Source organism: Lutra lutra, chromosome 11 (genome assembly GCF_902655055.1).
Source record: "Lutra lutra chromosome 11, mLutLut1.2, whole genome shotgun sequence".
Taxonomy (NCBI): domain Eukaryota; kingdom Metazoa; phylum Chordata; class Mammalia; order Carnivora; family Mustelidae; genus Lutra; species Lutra lutra.
This window is the reverse complement of record NC_062288.1, coordinates 9,733,419-9,758,932: the sequence shown is the minus strand read 5'-3', so window position 1 is coordinate 9,758,932 and position 25,514 is coordinate 9,733,419. Positions and strand designations below refer to the sequence as shown.

Sequence of the window (25,514 nt, the reverse complement as noted above, 5' to 3'; positions counted from 1 at the left end):
CTGGCACCCGTTTCTCTCTGCAGCAGCCCTTAACATCTCTCAGCCACGGAGCCCCTCTGTGTTCTCACCCCTGGGCAACGTCCCGTCCCAGTGTGTGCATCTCACACACGTCTCCAGCACAGAACTCTGGAGGCTAAGAGACAGGCTGCTGGCTTGCCTGCCCACCTCCTCTTCCTCGCCCCGCTATCCTCCCAGCATCTGGGGTCCGGCTGACAGACTGAGCTCCGCTAGCTGGTCCCTGCCCACCCCAGCCCTGCCCTGTGCCCTGCATGCTCCCAGCTCTCCTGCTCCGACCACCCATTCCCTACAGCACTGCTAGCTCTGTATGGATCTGTTTCCCTCTCTGGTGTGTAAGTTGGGGAGAAAAGAAATTTTGTTTTATTTATTTATCTACAGCACCTGATTCCTAACACTGGCAGATAAATGCCCAAGAAATTACTAAGTGAAATATTTATAAAAGCTGATATTTTGATACTTTTTTTTTTTTTTTGAGAGAGAGAGAGAGGAAGAGAGAGCACAGGCAGTGGGAAAGACAGAGGGAGAGGGAGAAGCAGACTCCCCACTGAGCTGGGAGCCCGACATGGGGCTTGATCCCAGGACCTGGAGATCAAGACCTGAGCCGGAGGCAGACGCTTCGCCATCTGAGCCACCCAGGTGCCCTGATACTTTAACATAATGATAACTTCTGGCTTTTTAATGACACCCTGCAAAGTGATCATTTAGGCTGATTAAGTTCACCTGTAATCTTTAGTGGACCATTTAAGAATAAATTAAAAAAATAATCCAAATTAGGGAAATGTCTGGTAACAGGATGCTGCTGGGCTCTGTCACTGATCTGCCTTGTTGGCTGAAGTTTATGGAGCCGTGTGCTTCCGGGGGAATCAGCTCCAGTAGAGTCCTCCTTCCTGAATCAGCACCCTCCCTTGGGCTGCACCTCGACCCTCCCCTTGATAAGTCCTGACCTGCAGCCTAGAAGGAGCGAGCCTGAGTGGGGAAGGCCAGAGCCCACATGGGAGCAGGACGTTGTGCACAGAGGTGAGTGTGTCCTTGCCGCCACAGCCTGGTTGGACTGACGGACTGTAGCCCCTTTTTGAGTTCCTTTTCGGGCATGATTCTCCTTCTCTCACACCCCTGCTTGTCTATCAGGACCACAGTACAGTGTGTCGACATGGGTTTCACGACAGGGCACCCAGAACGGAAGACAGGCGGCCCGGACCGTTCTGGCTACATCCGGGGACAATGATCCCCTTCTTGCCCCCCACTCGGACATGATAACCTATAAACAGCTCAGCCCAGCCCGTCTCCTCCCCTTTTAACTGCTCCCATGTCCTGACTGTTCTGACAAATGCGCAGCCAATGAAAACACCCGAGGCTTTTTCAAATGAACCTAGACCAAACGAAGTAATCCCGCATGCTTAAAAAAACAAATCCTTTGAACCAACTTTTTAAGTTTGCCCTATTCAAACTGTATCTTGTAGATCGACTTAAATGCAGTTTGGTGTATGTACAGTTGTGGTTGGAGGATGAGGCCGCACAGCGTGTTTGGGAGCCTCTCCCCCCACTGCCGTCTGTCTCCAGACCTCTCCAGAGCCTGCTCTCGAGGGTCCTCAACTTCTGGCAATTACTCAAAAACCCCAATTCTGTGAGATCTTAATCTGGGTTAGGTGATAAGCAAGCTCTTTTTCCCAGAGGTTTGGGAAATGTCAGATTAATCCGTCCAGAGAGCTTCATAGTAACATTCACTGTGGCGGATGCTCTAAGGGGAAGAAACTCGCACAACAGCAGCGTTTTCCAAGCGACGGGATGATAAGGCGATAGGATCTTCCAGATTAGAACATTTTATGACATTATGGCGCCATCTGATATCGTTGGGGACTTACTGGCTGGGTTTTGTAGCCAGAAAAGAGTGGATACGCTTTCTGAAGTAACCAAGTCCCAGCACGTGGGGCCGCCCAGGGCCCCGTGAGCCAGGAGCTTAGGAAGCAACTATCTTTCTGCCGGGGGAGCAGGGGGTGTCTCCACGAGCTCCTGCGGCCAGAGAACAGAATCTGTCTCCAGCACGTTGGACGAGAGGCCGTGGCTCTCTTCTGCTCTCCGTCCCATCCAGACTTCCTTCCTAGCCTACTCGCTTGGCTTTGCTTTCCCTTTTGCCCAGGTGCTAGAACGTGTCCTCTTAGCAGATCAGGCAGGGCAACAAGCTTGCCTAACAGTGGCCGGCTCTCCGTCAACATTTAGAAAACGTCACAGGAGAGTCCATGCCTTTGTGAATCAAGGCAGGTCATTTATACGTCAATAAATCCCACTTTGAAAATGCCAGGAGTGAGAATGGACTCTGTCGTCCTCTGGAATCGTAAGCACAGGTCCGTGCTGAACAGAACTCGCTGAGGCTATGTACCCCAACTAGTGTCACCTTCGTGGAGCTGTGGACTGACATGACATAATGAGAGAAGAAGTGCTAGCTCACCCGGCACCCTCTGGGGAACCGGGCCTTGGAATCAGGCAGAAGCTGGCCGCAGGTATGCGGAGCCCTGGAAGCCTGGCCCAGGGTAGGGACAGGCCAGGACACCCCCCCCCCCCACTTTATTTTTAAAAGATTTTATTTATTTATTTGACAGAGAGAGATCACATAGGCAGAGAGGCAGGCAGAGAGAGAGGGGGAAGCAGGCTCCCTGCTGAGCAGACAGCCCGATGTGGGGCTCGATCCCAGGACCCTGGGATCATGACCTGAGCCAAAGGAAGAGGCTTTAACCCACTGAGCCACCCAGGCGCCCCAGGACACCCTTCTTACGGAGCTCACCGTCCAGCTGGGGTAGGTGGGCACAAACTCAAGTGAGCCGGTAAATAAGCCAGATCTTCCAAGGTAGCAATTTGCGATAAAAAGAAAAGCAGGGGGCGCCTGGGTGGCTTAGCCGGTTAAGTGTCAGCCTTTGGCTGGGGTCATGATCCTGAGGTCCTGGGATCGAGTCCCCACATCGGGAGGGACTGAGCAGGGCGCTTGCTTCTCCCTCCCACTTGTGTTCTTGCTCACTCTGCTCTCTCTTGCACTCAAATAAATACAAAGTCTTAAAAAAAAAAAAGAAAGCAAACAAAGCAAAGTAACATTGTCTGCATGGGCGGGGGCATACTCTCTGTTTCTTGCCAGAGATAATCAGGGAAGAAAGCTAAGGAAGGACTTCTGGGCTCAGGCGTCCATGTATGAGTAGATCCTCAGGAGTAATGCTGTATTCGGTAAAACCTGCATGGGCTGACCATCACCTCCTCCAGATCAGCCACTGTCCTGCACTGAATAGGGCCCTAAGTGCCAGGTCGACCAGAAACCTCAGAAAGTGACTTTGTTTGGACACAGGGTGTTGCAGATGGCATCAGGCAAAGGTCCTGGATGGACGCACCCTACAGGATGCCTGGGCGGCTCAGTGGGTTAAGCCTCTGCCTTCAGCTCAGGTTGTGATCCCAAGGTCCTGGGATTGAGCCTGAGCTGGGCTCTCTGCTCAGCAGGGAGCGTGCTTCCCCCCCCCGCCCTGCCTGCCTCTCTGCCTCCTTGTGCTCTCGATCTCTCTCTCTCTCTGTCAAATAAATAAAATATTTAAAAATATATATGTGTGTATATACATATATATGTAAAAAAAAAAAAAAAAAGAAAGCATCCTGCACTTAGGGATGACTGGTGTCTTTTAAGAGAAAGGAAAACTCGATTTAGACTCAGACACAGGGAACAGCTGTGTGAAGACCTAGGTACTGATGGGAGGGACCGTGATCCGGGGAGGACCTGGAGCCGAGCCTTCAGAGGGGGCAGGCCCAGCCTCACCTTGACTTTGGACTGGCCTCCAGAAGCGTGAGTGGATACCTCTCTGTTGTGGTCAGCGACCACGAATCTGTGGTAATTCGTGGCAGCCTTAGGAGCCTAATCCAGTCACACACAGAAATAATGAACATTTCTCATGAAGTCACAGCACCAGAAGCACACACCCTCTTCCAGGACCCCTGTCTACTACCGACAAAAACGTCCTTGACCCTGTGACCTGGTGATGGCTTCGAGAAGGACGAGAACACAGGGGACTGGCGGTGGTCGGAGGAGGTGCCAGGAGCCTCCAGGGGCTACAGCGGAGAAATCAACACCAGACGGCGCCGGAATAAACTGACTATCGCTACGACCAGGGGAGGGACGGGCAGTCAGGGCCCAGACAAGGCCTGGTGGAAGTCGGGCTTTCTGACTCCGGAGCCTTGGCACACCCCTCCACACCCTGCTCCACGGTGGAACTAACCAAGGGGCAATGACAGACACGCTCAGAAAGGGGCCCGCCCACAAGTCCCCTGCGTTCGACTGGGTAAGAGTGCGAGAGAAAGTGAGAATGTAGCATTTGGGTTGCAAGTAACAGGTGCAGCTCTGGGATCAAGAGGGAGAAGTTGGAGATTAAAGTAAGAACTCCTTGGGAGGCCATGGGAATGGCTAAGTACCCAGCACGTGTCCTTAGTACGCAGGTGGGGTCCCTGGTCCGCAGGCTCGTTCTCAGCCGTCCCTCACTCTAGTACGAGGCTGTTAATAGGGACAGGGAGAGGCATGGGAGGAATCCCAGCAAAGCAGACACATCTGTTCCCCTGCTAGTGCTCCTCCAACCTGCACAGCAGATCTCGCACCCAGCACCTGCCCTGCCTGCACAGCCCCCTGTCTTCTGGGGCTGCCCAGCCCAGCCCCAGTCTCCTCACTTGCCTTGACAGCAAGTCCTGATGGGGCAGAAGCCACAGCTGCCCCTACTACGAATCACCCTAACATTCAACACAAAGAACACCCGGGAAGTAACACTAGCCTCACACCACACCAAGCACCTAATAAAGCGAACGGTGTGTAAATGGAGCTGAATAATTAGATTTCCCCCATGCAGCGGGACAGGACCTGATTGGATGCAAAACACAATTCATTTGACTGGGTCCCAAACAAAATGCCCTTGGTGTGTGTGGGTACACACTGACACACACACATACCCAGGATTGAGTTATCCCAGGATGGAGAACCTGCTGATTTTTGGGATGTCTTGATTCCCCCCACTGCTGCTTTTCTTCACGGCTCTCACTAACGAGCATAGCATCCCAGGGGAATGGGGGTGGTGGGGGAGCGGGGGGCAACCGGCTGAGGCTGCTGCACCTACTGTTAGTGGGAATTTCTGCTCTACTCTCAGAGCTGGGCGCCTGCTCTGTGCACACTGCTCTGGGTAGAGCCCCCCTTGACTTACCTTTGCAATCTGCACACACCAGTTGAGCAGGTACTGGGAGCCGATGTTGTCCTTGTGCTCGCGGACGTAGTCCAGGAGGCAGCCAAAGGGCATGAGCTGAGTGATCAGCTGGACCGTGGAGGTGAGGCAGATGCCCAGGAGGCGGCAGACATGAGGATTGTCCACGCTGGCCATCACATAGGCTTCCTGCGGGGAGGAGAGGAGAGGAGAGCGTTAGAAGGGCTCCGCACCGTGGCTAAAGGGAGAGGAAGGCAGACCCCTTTCCAGGTTTAAAAACATTTAAAAAAAAGCAAAGCGCAGGCATGATTTTGAGTTCTAGAATGTGTACCGGGGGAGGACAGGGTGTCCCATGAAACATTCAGTGCAATGGACATTTACGCCGGGACTGTCATTATGTGGCACAGCACACCCTCTGAGCGCGATGCAAGGACTCGCCTGGACAGAGAGACCCAGGCTGCGTGCCCTAGCGGCACAATATTGAATGAAAACGGGACCTGATGTCTCTGGGTGTGAGCGCTGCTGGTGCCTGTGTTGGCAAGGCCCTGTCCCAAGGCTAAATAAATCTGCTGCAGTTTAAGATGTTGTCAGCACCTGCACACATCCACGTTCGGGTCCCTAAGGCTCGACTTTCCCACTGGACTGAAATACACACACAGAGGTAGGGCGCAGGAAAGCTCCCGGCCGGCGGGGGTCATTGGAGCCAGACTTCGCTTCCCACCAGGGCTGGAGACGCCCCTCCAGGGGGCCTGTTTCAGGGTTTGAACTGGACGGAGGGCAGCCCTTAACCGGAGTCCCAGGCTCTGCCGGCAGCTCAGGATTCATTTCTGGACAGAGGTGGTCTGTGTTGCCCTCTGCCTCAGTCTCGAGATGGGAAACCACGCTGCTCTGCGAAGCGCCCCCCTCATTTGACTGGCTGCCAAAGGAGGAGCCTTTGTGGACCCAGACCCATGCCTGTGGGCTTTATGTGAACCTTCCTCCTATTCTTGGGCAGAGGAAGAGCAAGTGTGCACGCAGCAAGGGCCCTCCTCTCTTCCATCAGACCGAGAATTAGGGAACCCTTGCTTTCCTCCCATAAATTCTCCCTTTCAAACACAAAAGGCGGTGACCTTGAATTGAGCTGTGAAAGGGACCACATGGCCAGCAAGAGGGAGCTCTGAGGTTCCTTTTTGTATTTCCAGACTGCCGTGGGTGGGGTGTGGACTTGGGGATGCGGCGTGGCTGGGATGAGAGCACTGAGGTGACCGAGAAGACAGAGTGGGGCTAGGGGTGGAGGCACAGACACGGATTCCTAACACAAGCCAGACCACACCTTGTTTCTTGCCTTAAGCCCTCCTCTGGCCTCACAGTTCCTGGGCAGCCCCATGCCTAGCACAGCTGACCCTCCTCCAGAAACGCCCCCTTCCCGCCCCTCCTAGTTCTCAGCTCTCTCAAACCTCCTTCAGGCCCTCGCCCATAAGAGGGCCTTTGCCTGGAATGCCCTTCCACCTCTGCTTTCCTCGTCTGATGACTCCTCCTTCTCCTCCACCTCCTCCTCCAAGGGGCCTTCCTGATTCCCCAGTCTTAACCTCTCCTGGCATCTTGTCCTTTTTCCTTGGCCTGGAACTTGCTCAAGATGCAAATTTTTGGGCCCCACCCAGGCCTACGGTGTGAGAGGCAAGGAGGTGGAGCCCAGCCCTCCGTTTGAACAAAACCTCCATGGGGTTCTGAGGGGTTTGGAGCTCTCGCCATAATCTCCACTTAAATACTTCTGTGATTTCGTAAAATGTCCTCCCTCCCCACTGAGCTCCTTGGGGGAAGGACTGCATTCTCAGCTCCCAGCATTTGCTCAGTGCTTTTTGGCACGCTCTTTTGCTGGCAAACACAACTATTTACTGCCTCAGTATCCCCTACATGTTCCTGCTGCCTGGGCAAGTCAAGTGACTACCTCGGCCCCACGTCTTTCCTCTTTTGTCTTTGCAGAGGTACCGAACACTTAGGCACAGAACGGCCTCCAAAATGTTAGGTCTGGACTACACTGCGGTCACACAAAGCCAGAAATTTAAAGCCAGTCAGAGACGACACACTTCCATTAACAACAACAAAAATTCCCGTAGCTTTTAACGTTCGCTGTCTGGAAGTTTCCTGAGTCGTTCGGCCCTCTCCTTGCAAGTTGGGCTGGCCTTTCTTCTTCTGTACTGTAAACATCATATCACAAAATCAGAGAGCAGACTTGTGATTCTGAAAGACCTGCAAACATCAGGGCTGTTGATAAAAAGTAGGAACTGGAAAGCCCCATACGTGCATTTCTTCTGAGGCCCTGACAAGGGAAATGAGGCCCAGAGATGTGAATGGCTAACTGGAGACACACTGTGTCAGATCTGGGGCCGCATGTGGGTCTCCCCACAAGGGCGACACCCTCTGCAAGCCCCTCGTCACCCCACGGGTCCTGTGGCCTCCCGTGGTGCCCTGCTCAGTGCTCCGCTGAATGGGCTACCAGAGAGCTCGGGACCTCCCTAACACACAGCACATACACAAACGTTTCCATTCTTTTTCCACTGCCTGCCCTAAATTTAAACTGGAAAGTCTATGGAAAAATTAATAGGCCATGTGATTGCCAGAAAAGCACAAATCACGTCTCTCCCCCAAGTCTGGGAAACCGTACAACCATAACACCAAAGAAATCCTCTGGCCGCTCCTATTTTCTCAAGATCTGGTTGGGATTTGGACACATATTGTATTCATTTTGGAGGAGAGAAAAATCTGCAAACCAGAGCAAGTTTGAGCAGCCCATCTGTTGCGGGGCTGTGAGGAGCTGACCTGGACCTGGGCATCGGGGAATAGAGCATCGGGCGTGGGTGTTGGGCCACACAGAGCCTGGAGCTTGGCCAGATCCCCATCCTCTTAAAATCTGATAGAGCCGCAGAACGAGGTCATCACTTCCGCCCCACCCCCAAGGACAATGGAGACGCTGTTCCGTCGTATGTCCTGTTTGGTGCGCTGCAGAAGTTAAAGCTAGCTTTGTTCTTAGCTGTTTATCTTGGAATCTCAAAGGTGTACTGTGGCCCGTAGCAAGAATGCTTGGTATTCTACAACAATCTCTGACCCGGGCGCTCTGGCCAGGCGCCCCTGTTCAGAGACCCCAAGGCTGATGTCTCAGTCACATGGCTCGGAGGCTCCGTGACCTTGAAAGTCTATGACTTTGTCCCCGTTGCCAAGATGATCTTTGGTGCCTGCCTTCTTGCTGGTCTCCCTCCTCTGTGAACTACTTTAGGTTGAGGATGGGGGGAAAGGACTCCTCTAGATTTTCCACTCCTTCAGGAGAGGCATATGATTAGCCTTTGGAATGAAGAGAAAGGATCCCTACATTCTTGAAATTGTACCAATTAGCTAAACCTCAGGCCGTGGCTTAAACTAGAGGCTGCCACATGGGCATGCCGGACCTCGGGGCCTGATCCCAGCACAGGAATCAGAGTATCAAGTATTTGGGGAGCAGAACCATTTACAAGTGAGTGTGAGCATTTCAATGGAAGCATGCAGCCTGATGGGCTGTCCGGTCTCAGAATTCACCTGCTCCTTGGCTCACTGCTGAAACCGGCCTTGGACGTGACGTGCTGGGCACTGGGTGTTATACACAACGGATGAATTCCTGAACACTACATCTATGTGGGCTAATTGCATTTAAATAAAAAAAAAAAAAGAAAAGAAAAAAGAAACTGGCCTTGGACTCACTGGCTTTTGCTTCCTAAATGTAGCAGACTCTCCCTGCCCTTCCTTTCCTTCAGGGGCTCCCCATGGTCCAGGCATCACGCTGCACTGATGGGACTGCTGAGTTCTGGGCACACTGAGCTTCAGGAAAAGCAAATGACAAGCCGTCCAGCCTGTCACCCAGGAACTGCAACAGCTGTGATGTTTGATAGGAGAGAAGACAAGAGTTGAGCAGAAACCAGAATAGAAGGTGGGAATAAAATAATGGAGGGAGAGAAGAAGCAGTTCTCACTGCGGTCAAGTATATGAGAAATTCAAGAGAGGAGATCGTAAGAGTTCTCACAGCAGGGAGACACTTCTTTTCTTCCTTTGCTTTTTCTTTTTACTGGATTTACAGGCAGCGAGGGATGCCAGCGATGTGTACCCCAGTCACCCCCATGTAAGTCAAGCCATCCTGCTGTATTAATTCAGCTTATACTGTGCTGTGTGCCCGTTACATCCCAGGAATACTGGGGGTGGGGACCCCAAAACAAAACAAAACAAACAAAACTTCTCCAAAAATTGGAGACAGAAGAGAGCCGGAGAGAGACGAAACAAGAGGAAAAGAGGGACTCCCTTTTTAGACTTCTCAGTGTTTATCCCCCCCCCCGTACCTTACAAAAGAGGTCTCCCCCAGTTTTAGGGGTCTGGGAGGTCCTTTGCAGTGAAAACTACTTCCCTCCCAGAGCAGAGCCATTGTCCTCAAAAGCGACCCTTACTCTGCGTCGCAAATATTGCTGAAACCCACACCTCAGCGTTGTTCTGTGAGATTTCTTAGAAAGTCTTGAATAAAGAAGAATGAATTAAGGAAGCAAATTTGGCAAAAAAATATTTTCTGTTTAACAGTATAGGTGAGGCAGCTCTAGGTTCTAGGTGAAGAGATGTCCCAAATGTATTTCTCGCAGTTATGCTGACATGAGTTGATGTAATGCTAACAGGACTGCACGTGAACTTGTAAGCCATTAAAAAGAAAGATAACTTCGCTTGGTAAGTATATCTCCAGTTGGCTGTTGCATTGTACTAATATGTCATCTTTCCCTGAGAAGCGTGCCAGAATGGGGCTCTCCCCATAATAGTAAAGGAAAGAAGCCGGCGGGAGGAATTTGGAGTCTAGAGTGGTCTTGCCACTGGGAAGTTCACTGTGTCAAAACACAGTTTTCTAAAAGGCCTTGCTTGGTACATATTGTGTGGGTTAGAAGCAAGAGTGGGGAATATTACATTTGGCTCTTGTCCTTCCCGACTACAGGACAACTAAATTCTCTAGATTTCTGAGGCGGCCATTTTGTTTTCTCTGACTCTGTTTCCCTAACCTCCCGCTAAGCCTCCCTACCTTCTCTTTCTCTGGCTCTGCCTTGGGACGAGAGCAAATGTTTGGCTTGTTCCACCATACTCAGAGGCCAACGGTGTTAACAACAAGATCCCATCTGTCCAGTGAATTTTCCTGAGTATCCCTTGAAGCGGGCTCTCCCACATTCCATGGTGGCCCCTCTTTTGGCCAACCTCTGTTTAAGAGGATGTAGCCCCCTTATTGGCTAGTGAGGGTTCAGAGAAGGTGAAGAAAGTTCAGTGGGATTCAAAGTAAAGAAATGAAAATAATCTTGTGGAACATTCCTAAGTCTTACTCTATAAACTAAAAAAGGACACCAGAAATAACATACACATTATTTGGGGGCAAGTACGGAAGATGGGCAACTGCTTCTGGAGTTTATGAAGCATCATACTGTAATCCCAGGCACCTTTAAAAAAGCCATTTCAAAGATAACCTGGTGGAGCCAAATGGACATGCATTTCGAAGGCAGAAATAGCGATGGGCTGGAATCCTACGCCAACCACATAAACGTGAGCAACCTTCTTAACGCCACAGGCTGGTCAGGAGGGTTCACTGTGAGAGTGTGTACAAAGCAACTAGTCCTGAGACTGGCCCTTGCTGGACATTCAACGACTGTGAGTTTCTATCATTTTGGGAGAGAGAGAGAGAGAGCAGAATTGAAGATGTGACTCTTCTCTACAGGAGAAACCCTGAGAGGGAATTATACCAACGGCAGCTAGAAAGAAAAAAGACATGAAAAGTGAACAGCTAGAATGCGATGATGAAAAGAAGTCTAAAATGGGGCAATGAGCTGTTAGACACCAGAAAATGTGGCTTCTGACGTCCAGGCCTGTGGAAAACTAGAGAGCAAAGGAGAAACTTACATCAAGAATTTCCTTGTTGGCTTTCGGAGATGTGGCTTCTCTTAATTCCTTGATGGCCACGGGAATTTTAACTTTCTCACCTTCTGGGATCCAGAGTCCCTGTGATAAAGAGGGAGAAAAGACATTAACTGGCAATTGTCATACTATGCAATATGCTGACTCGTGAGACAGACGGACTTTACCAGTGACACTATCCCGAAGGGCGAGGGACCTTGAGCACAGCTCTGTATTCTGAGGCCATCAGAGCTGGGAGCCATGACATCTCAGCAGCTCTCCTGCTACCATGTTCCATGAATCAGAGTCATTAGTTTAAAAAAACCCTAAGCCCGTGTCAGTTACAACACCAGTGTGGATCATTTTGTCCAGCATTCTGAGATACTGGGTGTTGGGCTCACTGAAATCAGACCTGATGTAATAGGATCCAGAAAAAAACAAATTAAGAGGAGCTGTTTTTGACTTGGACTTCATTTGGACACTGTCACAGAGTGACAGGCAGCCCCTTCTTCAGACTCCCTCTCTGCTACCCACCCCTTTACAAAGTCACCACTATCATCCCTGGAAACTTTTGATGACTGTGTATGGGTCCCACAGGACCATTTAATTTGTCACCATGATTATACAAGATTTCCTCTTGAGAACTTGGAGAAGACATTGGAATGTCCAAACCATGAACAACACAAAGAGTAGATAAAGTTGATACACAGAAGACAACCCAGGACTCTGGATTTGCGCATCAACCCACATCCCCAGAAGTCTTGGCATCCTGGTGGCCTCACCTTGTACACCGTGCCAAATGCTCCAGAGCCCAGCACCTTGATCTTTTTGAATTCTGTTTCCTTTAAGATCCTCAAGAGAGCTTGGTTGGGAGCTTCTCCGCTGGGCGTAAGAGGCTCAACAAGCTGTGAGAGATAAGGGAGAAAAGTCGCTGGTCAACGGTCAGGCCTGTGTGGAGGCAGGCGTTGGCCAAGCCCAGACACAGCCACGCGTGGATGTGCTTCAGCCCAAAGAACCTGCCACACTCACTCGAAAGAAGAAATGCACGCCTTCTCAAAGAACTTCACGAAAGGTATGTTGACAAAGGGACTCCCTGGTACAGGAGTCCTTGAACAGAACAGTTCCATTTCAACAAATGCGTTTTCTACTTCCAGTCAATTAGCTGGATTGAGAGAATTTTGGTAAGGAAACTTTTTAGAGGGTTGGTCATTTTGGTAGCCTGTTGGGCATCCTAACATGCAAATGCCTTTATGCTATGAGCTGCTGTGGGTCTCTCCTCCCAGGGACTCTGGCTTCTGACACTCTGCAGGACAAGGATGCCGGCTGAGGACCCATTCAAGTGAGTCACATACAGAGCTCAAAAGGCAATAGCACTGTGCAGACAATGGGATTTTCCACAGTTAACTTCTCAACCATGTGCCTTCCCAGGAACCAACACCTATGCACAAGCCTTTCCGTGCACATATATGCGTGTTGTATTTACACAGGACTCTCCACAGCTTGGTAGCTATGTTGTGAGACTTAATTCATTCCAGAGCTGTACCCAAATGTGACTAATTGTTTATAATGGGACATTCAGAGATTCTTTTTGGTTTTTCCACCATCAGAAATAAAACATAATAATACACATATTTAAAATACAAAATCTTGAAGGGCAAGACATGGCAGGAGAGCCCTTGTTTCTGTCCAGGATGCTAGGATAGGGGCACAGGCAGGACATGCCAGGCCTGGGCACCCACTCACCTCTCTTTCTTGCAGCAGTCTACGAAGGGTACGCTTCCGGACAATATGGCGCCGGCGTAAAAAGAGGCCCACCCCGAGGGCCACCATCACCACCAAGAAGAGGCCGCCCACAATCCCAATGGCAATGGATGGGATCTTGTGCCTGGAATGAGAGGGAGACATGGCAAAGTGAGGCTTGCGGACAGATTTCATTACATTGGCATTTTTTTTTTAAGATTTTATTTATTTGTCAGAGAGAGAGGGAGAGAGAGCGAGCACAAGCAGACAGAGCGGCAGGCAGAGGCAGAGGGAGAAGCAGGCTCCCTGCCGAGCAAGGAGCCCGATGTAGGACTCGATCCCAGGATGCTGGGATCAAGACCTGAGCCGAAGGCAGCTGCTTAACCAACTGAGCCACCCAGGCGCCCCATTACATTGGCATTTTATGATTTCCGACATTTTTTGACACTTTGACATCATTCAATGTCATCTCAGAAAGTAGGTACCATGTGGCTTCTAAAGAGAGGAAAGAACATCTGGAGTTTCTAGGGTAGCATTTCCACCTTCTTGAGCATTAGAAGGTCCTCCCTCCCAGCTTTTTTACATTTTTGTAAATGGAGGTATCCTCTGGACATCTCCACATGACAACTGTATTTTAATCTATTGATTAAGAAACCACAAAACTCAAAAAGTAACTCAGACTCCCATAATGCTTTTCATATGAATTTGCATTTACCCCCAGAATCTCTCCATTCATCCGAAGCCTAGAAGGCCACTGCCAAAGACATGCATTGTCTCCTGGCTTGCCTGGGTGAAGGCACCCTTTCCATGACATTCAGCCTCTTTGAAGGGTCCCTGGCTTTCAAGATGGGACCACAGCCCTGTGGAATGCTTTATGAATATGCATGGGGGAGGTTATAAAGTGATAGGCTTTCACCATAAAAAGCAACGATTGTCATAAATCAGTGATGTCACCATGTATCAGCAAACCACTTTACAGCACTCCTTTTTCCCACTATGGGTGTGCTTGATTTCAGGGACGGCAAAACCTCCAACAAAAGTTCTGGAGTTCACTGGGGGAAAAGAGCTATCTGGATTTGTGGATTCTGAATTCAGAATCTTTATAAAATTATTATTCTCAAGTGTCTATCCCCTTTGAGCTTCTGGCAAGCTTCATATTTTCTGGAGGAAATGTTAAAGAATATCAAAGATTAATTAGCATCATTAGCACATAACTATCCCAGCATCCTTACAAATTTCTTGTAAGTGGGTCAAAGGTGCTCCATGAAAATGGTATCTACAACACTTTCTCCTTAGTGAATGCAAAACTTGTCTCCTGCATTATGCCATCTCCTCAATTAATGCGGTTTGCATTAATGAGTTTTTACTATATTGAAAGGAACACTAGAATGATACAAAGAATAATTACAGAGTACGCATGGGTTCCGTGGGGAGCTGTAGTAAGGGTAAGTGAATAAGATGAGAAGAAAAAATAAAAAGAGTCAATATAACAATGAATGGTCATGGACTAGTTTCAAGGTGGGGCTTTGATGAAAAACCTCATTATGAATGTACTGATTATAGTGTGAAGATAGGACAAATTTTGCTGATGTAGGCTCAGCAAAGAGGAAGGGATGAAAGGAAATCTTTATCTCTGAGAAACTGCCTTACTCGTCTTTCATGTTTCACTTGATAGTAGGTAGGATTTATTATCATGGCTAAATCTGGGGCAGAAGAGTCAGCCAACACGGAAGCCAGGTCGTTGAAGAAGGGACTGTGTAGACATTACTAGAAATGGAAGAGATGCCTGGAAATTCGGTAGTGTTGGGTTATGTCAGGAATGGCAAAGAGGTGCCTTGTGCCTAATTCTGATTCCTTGCTTGACATTGTTAATTGATAATACCACACTCTTTCCTGATGAGTCTGACCAGGAATTCCCAGTTCTGCTTTTCTTAGTGCAGCATTTCAAGTAATGATGGCAAATGAATCAGAATTGAAATGCTAAAGGAAGTCATTGTTTAGAACAGGTTAGTCAGGGAGAAAATTGACCTCAAGCTGGAGCTCTTTCATCAAACTTGAAGGTCTGAGATGCGGTCCATTGGGTCAGCAAGGTCGAAAAGAAGAGAAGCTAGGAGAAAGATCTGAGAAAACTGGTGTAACCAAAGAAGTCAGAGACAGGCTCAATGTAAAGAGAAGCACTGGGCACTGAGTGCTAGTGCCACACAGAGCAGGTCCCAGTGCTCACACCCTGAGTCCCCTCCCCCGAACACACCAACAAGTAGGCAGGGGAGAGGTGGGGGGAATCCGCAGGGTGGTGTCAGCTAGGGATGTTATGCTGGCCCAGAGAAGAACCTGTCAATGCAGAAGGCAATCAGAAATGTGGAAAGTGGGGTGTCTGGGTGGCTCAGTGGGTTAAAGCCTCTGCCTTTGGCTCAGGTCATGATCCCAGGGTCCTGGGATCAAGTCCTACATCGGGCTCTCTGCTCAGTGGGGAGCCTGCTTCCCTCTCTCTCTCTGCCTGCCTCTCTGCCTACTTGTGATCTCTGGCTGTCAAATAAATAAATAAAATCTTAAAAAAGAAAAGAAAAGAAAAGAAACACGGGAAAGTATTGTCTCTGCCCACACAGTCTTTGGACATTTCTGAGAAGGTCCGCTGGACACCGTTACGACACTTACCTTTCTATCGTGCAGCCTTCAAGACCTGGCCCATCACAGCTGTAGGAATGGAGAGAAGAACACACATTTTGAATCATTCTGCTTCTTCAGTATTTTGTCTGAGTTTTTTTTTTCTTTTTTGAATATTTTATTTATTTGAGAGAGAGTGTAGAGTGAGAGCGAGAAAGAGAAAGCATGAGCAGGGGAGAGGGACAGAGGGAGAAGGAGAGACATGTAGGGCTCGATCCCAGGACCCTGGGATCATGACCCCAGTCTAAGGCAGATGCCTAGCTGACTGAGCCACCCAGGTGGCTTTTAGAGAGTTTTTAGTTAAGTCACAAGGCAACATGTTTAAATTACTCTCCAATCATTAAGATCACCAGCAATCCCCATTTTGTGGCAGTGGTTAATCTACTTTGCATTCATTTATTCATTTTCCCAGCAAGTATTTCTGAGTGTGCACTCTGTGACAGGGACTCTTCTAGCATTGAGCCAAGGGGACAGTTTCTGGCCTTTGTTATTAAGATGCTTTGATGTACACCTCGTGATACAGGTATAGTTGTCTCATGTCGGGCTCTAGGATGTCCATATGGGCTGGGGAGTAGAGGGCCCAAGACTAGAGCCAAACTGATTAAGGAGCAGGTAGGGAGGAATAGATGAGGGAAGGCAAGTCTCGGTGGCAGGGAAATGACAGTGATGATTTCAGACCCAGAAAGCCAGGGACGAGGGGAGGAGCTGGCTTCATCCCCTCCCACACAACTGAAATGTTGAGCAGAGACAGCCCTGGTCTTCCATGACCCCTGAGCCGCTGGGCTCCCATTCTAGTGGGGGAGGCCACTATCCCTTATTTCGATTACAGGATGATGTAAAAAGGCAGGCTCCGTGGGCTCTGAGAACAGCAGCGTTTGCCAATACAAACATCAGTAGGAAAGCAAACTACTCTAAACGGAAAAGACAACTCATGCTGCTGTGCATGGGTGGACTGACAGAGCGTGATGCTAACTGAAATGAGTCAGACAGAAGGACAAATACCGTAAGAGTTCATCTATATATAGGGACTAAAAAAAAAACCAAATGAACAAACCAACAACAGAGATAGACTCATAAATACACGTAAATACATAAATACCACAAACCTGTGGTTACCAGAGGAAAGGGAGTGAGGGGGAGGGACATAATGGGTGAAGGGGTTAAGAGCTACAAACTTCCAGCTGTAACAACTAAGTGACGGGGATAAGGAGTACAGCATAGAACATACAGTCAATAATGTAACAATTCTGTCTGGTGACAGGTGGTGACTACACTTTTTGTGGTGAGCCCTGCACAATGAATAGTATTGTTGAGTCACTATGTTCTACACCTAAAACAAATATAACATTGTGTGTCAGCTGTATTTTAGTTTGAAAAAGGAGGCAGGGGAGATGACCATTTTATGGCCTGGGAAAGGATGAAGGACTACATTTCAAATTGTGAATGGGATGGGGGTGCCTTCGAGCACCCCATTTCCTTTCTTAGTTAAGGGCTGGGATCTGTACACTTCTCTTGGAGGGAGAGGGTCTGTTCCGCCCTCATTTCTACACTGTCCTGCTCCTTTCCCCCCAAGGCCTTTGGGCATTCCTCTCTATATCACACACACACACACACACGCTTTTTCAGGCTGTGGGATGCACACTCTATTATCTCCTAGGGAAACCAAAGTCAAAGACAAAAGGCATCATTGATGAATGACCACTGACTGATAAACTCACACCCTACTCAAAATATCTCTGCTCACTCGCTTCATCCCCTACCCGCCATGCCTGGCACTCCCCCAAAAGGGAACACTATGCAGAGTGAGTGCAAATGGAAATTGTGAATTTGGGGACCACATGCAGGGATTTTTGAGAAAGGCCAGTTTACATCTGAAGAGGTGACTGGCAAGGACAGAGACAGGCCGGGTGCTAGCAGAGAGTCGATCTGAGTAGCGAGATGAAGAGGTCTTTGGGAAAGCTGATTTGCAGAAATGATTGCTGAATACGAAGTAAAAGAGGCCATCGCATATTATCCTTTTAATTGCGTCAGAAAAATTGCTCCTTATCCTCCACTCAATTCATTCTTTTCGGTTACATATAATTAGAACAAGAAACACTTCTGTCCTGCTTCTTCACCTGATGTGTGCTCTCACTCACCCGTAGGTACAGTTGGAATGACACAGGTGGCACACGCGATTGGCGTCTGCAAACTTCCAGACCAGGGTGTTGTTCTCTCCCATGATGCCAGCCGGACAGGTCTTGACGCAGTGTGGGCCGTCGATGTAGTGCGCACACTTGACGCAGTTGTCCGGTCCCTGTCAAGATCGAGGACAACCTCTCTATATATGTTTCTTTCTCTTTAAAAACTGAACTTGTTACTTAAAATACTTATTGTGAAAAACAGCCAAATAATAATAGAAGTTCTTCAAGTAGAAAAACGACAGACTCATCTGGGATTGCCATCGCTTGACAGGACTGCTGCTAACAGCTCACTATAAAGTCTTACCAACTTTAAAGACATTTCATATATAACTATACTAAATACTTCATTACATTTTGCTTAACAGATTATGGGCATCCGTCTTTGTCAAAACCATCTAATTAGTCTATGAGTACATTTACATCTTTATTGCTCAGATGGACTTTCTTGCATAACACGTTTGAACTTAAAGGAAGACTGTGGGAAGCCAGACTTGCTGAGGCAAATGCAAGAAAGCCTACATCTCTGTATTTTTAGGGACAACAAGGTGGTGGCACAATGAACACTGGACTGTGCTAACTTTGATTCTGGTACCCACACACTTCACAAAGGGGCTGAAATGAAATGGGCAGGGAGGGATGTCCCTGTTTTGTCCAAAGACTGAGTGTTCTCAGAACCAGAGCCATCAGATGACTAAAGTCAGTATCACCAACTGATTTATCTCGATGAAAATGTACCCTAACACCATATGAACTTATAAACCATTGGTTTACTTTGTAACCCGCCATGTTGGCAGCCTATGCCTCAAAACACAGCCTTCTGCCCAATTCAGAGACAACTTCTGAAAAACATTTTTAATTAGTAGATTTACGTATGGCTGTTGAAGCTCAAATCCACACACGTCCTTATACGTAATATTAAGAATGAACAACAGTTAGGACACTGGTGTGATGGGGGACCTGAATTCTCACTTCTATTCTTTAAAATATCATGTAGATAGAAGACTGAATTTTGGAAAGTTTTGCTAGGTGTTTCTTTAGAAATGCTCTGAACTTCTCAAACTCAACACACACAAAAAACACACACAAAAAAGTCAAGAAATGGGCATAAGACATAAACAGACACTTCTCCAAAGAAGACATACAAATGGTTAACAGACACATGAAAAAATGTTGAACATCACTCGGCATCAGGAAATACAAATCAAAACCACAATGAGATACCACCTTACACTGGTTAGATGGCAAAAATTAACAAGGTAGGAAACAACAGATGTTGGCGAGGATGTGGAGAAGGGGAACCCCTCTTACACTGTTGGTGGGAATGCAAGGTGGGGAAGCCACTCAGGCAAACAGCGTGGAGGTTCCTCAAGACGTTAAAAATAGAGCTACCCTATGACCCAGCAGTTGCACTACTAGGTATTTACCCCAAAGATACAGATGTCGTGACAAGAAGGGGCACATGCGCCCCAGTGTTCATAGTGGCAATGTCCACAACAGCCAAACTGTGGAAGGAGCTGAGATGCCCTTCAACAGATAAAAGGAGAAAGATGTGGTTCATGTATACAATGGAATTTACTCAGCCATCAGAAAGGATGAATATGTACCATTTACGTCGAAGGGGATGTAACTGGAGGGGATTATGCTAAATAAAATAAGTCAGTCAGAGAAAGACAATTATCATATGGTTTCACTCATATGTGGAACATAAGGAATAGTGTGGAGGACCACAGGGGAAGGGAGGGAAAACTGAATGGGAAAAAAATCAGAGAGGGAGACAAACCATGAGAGACTCTGGACTCCGGGAAACAAATTGAGGATTTCAGAAGGGGGTGGGGGGATTGGGTAGCTGGGTGATGGGCATTAAGGAGGGCACGTGATGTAATGAGCACTGGGTGTTATACACAGGTAATGAATTGTTGAACCCTCCATCAAATTCTAACAAAGTATTATATGCTGGCTAACTGAACATAATAAAAAAGATAAAGATTTACACAAAATAAAAAAAATGCTTTGAATAGTTGTGAACTGATGTTAAATCAGAATTTGAGGATGTTTGATTAAAGTGACAAAGCAATGACAACACATGTCAGAAATGGTGACAACTGGCTGACCAGGTATGCAGTCTACCACAGGCTTCTTGGTGAAAGAGTATTAAACTTGTTAGGATGTGTTGGACAGGAAGGGTGAGTGCTCCTGTGCGATGGGGTGTGTGATGATGCCAGCTCAACCACAGCCTCTCTGGGACGCAGCTGTGAGGTCACATGTTGGCTCAGTGTTGTGGTTCTACTGCTGGGAGCCTTCTCTCTACGATATAGGAGGGGATAACATCAAACGCACTCCTTACCCGTCCCGTGCAGGTTACATTCATGGGCTGGGGCAGGCATTCCGGGTGGCACTGTATGCACTCGGAGTTCTCCACAAACTCCCTTGGCTCCCTGAAGAGAAGAAAGGAAACTGATCAGCACTGTCTCTAGAGATCCTGCTTCAAAATGCTGGGTGGCTACAACCATCTGAGTTAATCCATCTGAAATTTCAGAGGATGCAAATCCTCTTTTCCAGCAATACCAAAAAATTTCAGGTCAACATGCAGCCGTGGGGAATCGGGACACTACTGTGAGATCAGAAAGTGACTGTATTAACTGAATCCTTGGTCATCTTCCCCCTCAACAAATACACAAGCTTCATTCATAATCCAAACATCTTCCCTGCATTTTTCTACAAGGCCCAGTTTTTGTCTCTTAGGCAAACAAGCCAATACATGAAAAAGGTCATAGTCCTTAAGAGGTGACCTCGTCCCCAACATCAGATTCGTGGATATTTAATGCAAGCTGGAGAGAAATGATTAACTGTAGATTAATGTACAGGAAAAGAAAGGAGAGACGTTAGAATGTACTCCATGGTTCTTAACAAAAACCGTAAGTGTGCAATACAGGTGTGAAAAATTTTGTAAGAGTTTCGCTATTCCTCAGGGATGTCCAGATCAATGTTAACCAAGAAGACCACGTTAGATTGAAAAGACAAAACAGTGGTGGCAGCTACTGAGGCTGAAAGCTGCCTGGGAATTAACTACAGGTCTTCACTCCAGTGAACGAGGAGTGTTTACACCCCACAACATGTTCCCTAAGTCCTCCCTCATGTCCTCAATTAAACCAAATATGCCCAATTGGTTTTTTCCTTCCTTTCTTCCCTGAGTTACAATGTCTGCGGGAGGAGCCTATCTTGTGGGCTGAGCACTTGCTACCAGACACCGACATTCTTAACAGAAAGGCACCACCAACATGATTATTTGAATTCCTTCTCTTTCTCTCTCTCTCTCTTTTTAAAAAAGACTGTATTATTTATGTGAGAGAGAGAGAGAGCGCGCACAAGTGATGGGGCAGGGGTGGGGGTGCAGGAGAACCAGGCTCCCCAATGAGCAGGGAGCCTGATGTGAGGCTAGATCCCAGGACCCTGGGATCATGACCTGAACTGAAGGCAGACGCTTAACCGACTGAGCCACCCAGGTACCCCAGTTCCATCTCTCTTTAAAAAGATGTGGAAACCATGAGACTCATGTTTCTTTTGGAGCAGTAAGGACTGCACGGATATTTCTTGTTGAAACAGCACTGTCAATTATACAACATACTCGATCAGGTTACTGAGCTGATCTGCTAAAGTGTTCATACAGAACTGGACTTGGTCTTCTCATCTTGCTCCTGAATATTTCTGGATCTGTGCTATGGCCCAGACCCCAAGAGTGAAACAAGAAGGGAGGTTTCCTGTACTCATCTGTAATTCCTATGGCTCCTTCTCTCTGACAAAATTTCCCGTTCTTTAAATTAAAAAAAAAAAATGCTTCTGCCTCTGTCCTTCAATTGTACTTTCCTATTAATTTATTTTTAGTCATCATTCGAGGACCTTCAAAGCTTTATATCCATCTCAAGATTCCCAGAGAATCGACAGACTGTACTTTCTACTGATTGCAGATGAATTCAAGAGTGGTTACGTGGTGGTTTATTCCTTTGTCCATGGTTACATTTAAAGTTATATGCACGGTTCAATATTTCTTGAACATAAAACAAAAAATTAATGAGGAAATGTAATTTATATTGCTTTTGACAAAGCAGGGAGAGTGTCTCGCAAAGAAAAGTCTAGATGACTGTGGTCTCGGCCATATGAACCACTTATGACTTTTTCGTCTGTCTTGGGAACTTTGTGTGGCTTAGAAAAATAGCAGATTTCCAAAACAGAGACTCTATAAATTGGTGGATTGGCGTAAGTCATGAAAAACATTTGTTCATTTCCTTTTGTGATTAACAGCTGTCAACAAATATACGACAAAAAAAAAAAAGGAAAAAGAAAAAAAAAGCAATAGGATCAATGTGAACAACCGTAAAACTATAAAAACAATCTCCTTATCTTTCAGCAAAATCAAGGGGGTACAAAAGAACCTTACCCCTCCAGAACATTGCACTTCTCCACACATTCCTTGCCCCGGCTGACGTTTCTGCAGGACACACAGTCTTTCGGCTCTGGGCCCCAGCAGCCCTCTGAGGAGCACAAAGGATGGCAGACGTGGCCCATGGCCTCTGGGAAGACAAAGGGTCAGATGCGGCACAGTGACTAGAGGGGCCAAGTGTGAACGTATCCACACCGGTAAATGAGGTGCTGGGTTCTTTGTGACCTTGAGCAGCATGGACGTGCGGAGGGGGAGGGATGCGAAGAAGTAGGGACACCCAATTGGCTTCTCGAGGCCAAATGCAAGTTCCCTTCTCCCCACTGGGAGTCAAGGGTTCCTGGACTGGACCTAGGCAGCATTCCACTGATGAATGTCACAGCTGATGGAAACACCGGGAAGGGTTGTGGTTCCTGCCATGTGCTGAGCACCGGGACAAGAGTTTTACATGTAAAAATTTCATTTCATTCTCTCACTGGCAGCAAGAATCATTGAGAAAGCCAAAGCCTGAAGAAACTATGCAAACCAATCAAGGTCTGGAAGCTAGGAAGGGCTAGAATCGGGGTTTGAACGCAGACCTGCTTCTCCCAGTGACCAGGCAGTGCGCATGCCCAGCTTCCACAGTGGCCTATGGCTCCCCAATCAGACTAGGAAATGTCAGTTAAAATGTTCATTCTATCTGCAGGCGTGTGCATGTGTGTGCGTGTGTGTGTGTGTTGCTAGCTACAGTCGTCAGAGGCTGAAATGAACAGGGAGAAACCTATGGCTAACAGGTAAAATAATTAATACAAAATTGATTTCCATTAATTACAAATCGATAACTTAAACCTCAAGGCAAATTCATCCTGTGAAATGTGCGCGAACTGGAAACAATTCCAAGGAATTTCGTATGATAACTTCACAAATTAGGAATACACAGATTTCTTTTAATCTGCTTCTTCAGGAATGAAAATGTAATTGAAATGTTTGGGAATATTCTAGATTAAAATAAACGACCCAAGGGAACCATCTCCACAATCAGCTAGAGTGATTACTTACTGCAGCCTTTTTCATCTTTGTTGTTTATAATTTTGGTTTTCTGACTTGAAGTCCCAAATAGTTTTTTCCAGTTTATTGTATTTGCATAGCACAATTTTTTGTTTCCCGAGATGATCACATCCCCATCACTTATCTCCTTGAGGGAGCGTAAGCCCAAGGACGTTATGTCCAGGCCGACGACTGCAAGAGAAAACTGACCACTACAGTGGAGAAAGAAACATAACATTGTGAACAATTACAAAAAGATTCTATCACTAAAAACCTTATTTTTATTTTCTGGACCACTTTATGTTTACTACAAACTGCTTGCCAGTGACTGTAAGTCATAGTGTAGTACGTCTTTATTGCAACTTACAAGAGGTTTTTTTAAGCAACTCTAGGGAAAAGCTAGTTCCTTGTTCACTTAGTATTTTTAACTTCAGTGGCATATGGGGGGCTGAATAAATGTTAATATCATTATTATATTTACTGCATTTTTTTTTGGCCTGGGGATTGAAAACATGTTATAACCTTTTAAATATCCAAATACTTCAAAAAAAAAATCACAAGTTCATTTTTTCCATCCACCCACCCACCCATTCATCTATCCATCCATCCACTCACCCATCTATCCATCCACTTGTCCATCCACTTATCTATGCGTGCATGCGTCCATCCATCCTTCCACCTCTCTGTTCATCCATCCATCCACCCATCTGTCCATCTGCCCACTCACCTATCTATTCAGCCATGGATTCACAATCCATCCACCCACTCACCCATTTGTCTCTCAACTTGTCCATCCACTTATCTATGGATACATGAGTCCGTCCATCCATCCATCTATCCATCCATCCATCCATCCATCCATCCATCCATCCATCCATCCACCTCTCTGTTCATCTATCTCCACCCATCTATGTACTCATCTAGCATCCACACATCCACCCATCCATCCAACTACCACTCATCTATGTATTCATCCATGGATTCACAATCCATCCATCCACTCACCCATCCAGCTAACCATCCATCCAACTACCCACTCTTCTATGTATCCATCCATGGATTCACAATCCATCCATCCACTCACCCATCCAGCTATCCATCCATCCATCTATCCACTCATCTATCCATTCATTCATGGATTCATCCATCCAACCACCCATCCATCCATCCATCCATCCATCCATCCATCCATCCACTGATGCACTGATCCATTCACCACCCATCCATTTATTGAACAAACATTTAAATGACCCAAATCTGTGCTAGAACTCTATATGGCTATCAATGGGTTTTCATCAAGTGACTGGATGAAAGTAATTCACACTGAAGGGAGGGAAGTCTTGAACCACCAGGCAGGGCAGGAAGGCAAGAAAGCAGCTGATGGTGCTGAGAACCAGGGGCTTCTGCTGGAGCAGAAACCTGGAAGTGGGGAGGCCTGGGCAAGAGGTCTGGGAGGGTGGAGGAGGCCAGAGCACAGAAGACCTTGGACACCTTGAGCTTGGCTGTTGTCTGCAAATGATGGAAACCACAGGAAAGAGATCTATACTTTTAGGAAGCTCACAGGACACCAGGACAGAAAATGGACCAGTGGAGAAAGCACTGAATGAGGAGATATCAGGTAAGATGACAAGTTTAAAGTGGAGATTCCTTCTCTCCTTGTTTCTCTTTCTATCCCGGCACCATTCTCCTCCTGCTCCCTTCCCACAACCTGGCTCCTGAAGAAAGTGAGGAGGCCTGTGTAGGAGACCTGTAGCACTACCATTTAGAAATTTTCTCTTGCCATGTGCCCACAGAAGCCTAGACCCTGGGACAAAGCCGGAGTCCCCTTCCCTTGGTGAGCCACACCTGGAGCTGGTGGTCACCCTGTCCCTGTGTATCACTGGACTCCTCATTAAATGTGAAAAGAAAAAAAAGTGATTCTAATTTTACTTAAATTCCTATAACTAAGTCAAGTGGTACATCCCTGTCACCCAAAAAAACTGATCTAACTCTCTTGTCTCTGCATGAATCTTGGGCAAAAGAAGTATTTTTGAGAACTCAGAACAAAAGGGTTTTTCTGTGCAGTTAGTATCAGAGATGCACAGCCAAGATGGTTTTTAAAAAGCAATATGTATTTTATGTGTACTTGTTCTGATATTCTTTAATATTGAATATCATGTTTTAGGGTCAATTAACGGGTAATATTTCTAAGCATCAGACTGTTTTGTTTTTTTAAAGATTTTAAAATAATTTTTTTGTAGATTATTAAGGTTTATTTTTTATTTTTTATTTGATGAACTGAGATCACAGGTAGGCAGAGAGGCAGGCAGAGACAGAGAGAGGGAAGCA

At 47.2% G+C, this 25,514-nt stretch overlaps 1 protein-coding gene across 1 annotated transcript in view; it reads right to left on the bottom strand.

Annotated features, from left to right (window-relative positions):
- The window catches only part of EGFR (epidermal growth factor receptor), a 201,269-nt gene that overhangs the window by 16,253 nt on the left and 159,502 nt on the right, over positions 1-25,514 (bottom strand). Inside the window, exons 12-20 of the mRNA XM_047694188.1 lie at positions 23,199-23,398; positions 22,161-22,293; positions 20,070-20,160; positions 17,681-17,838; positions 15,534-15,572; positions 12,882-13,023; positions 11,921-12,043; positions 11,145-11,243; positions 5,229-5,414 (exon numbers count right to left, since the gene is read on the bottom strand). Coding sequence (XP_047550144.1) covers positions 5,229-5,414; positions 11,145-11,243; positions 11,921-12,043; positions 12,882-13,023; positions 15,534-15,572; positions 17,681-17,838; positions 20,070-20,160; positions 22,161-22,293; positions 23,199-23,398 — 1,171 coding nt within the window. The remainder of the gene's footprint in view (positions 1-5,228; positions 5,415-11,144; positions 11,244-11,920; positions 12,044-12,881; positions 13,024-15,533; positions 15,573-17,680; positions 17,839-20,069; positions 20,161-22,160; positions 22,294-23,198; positions 23,399-25,514) is intronic.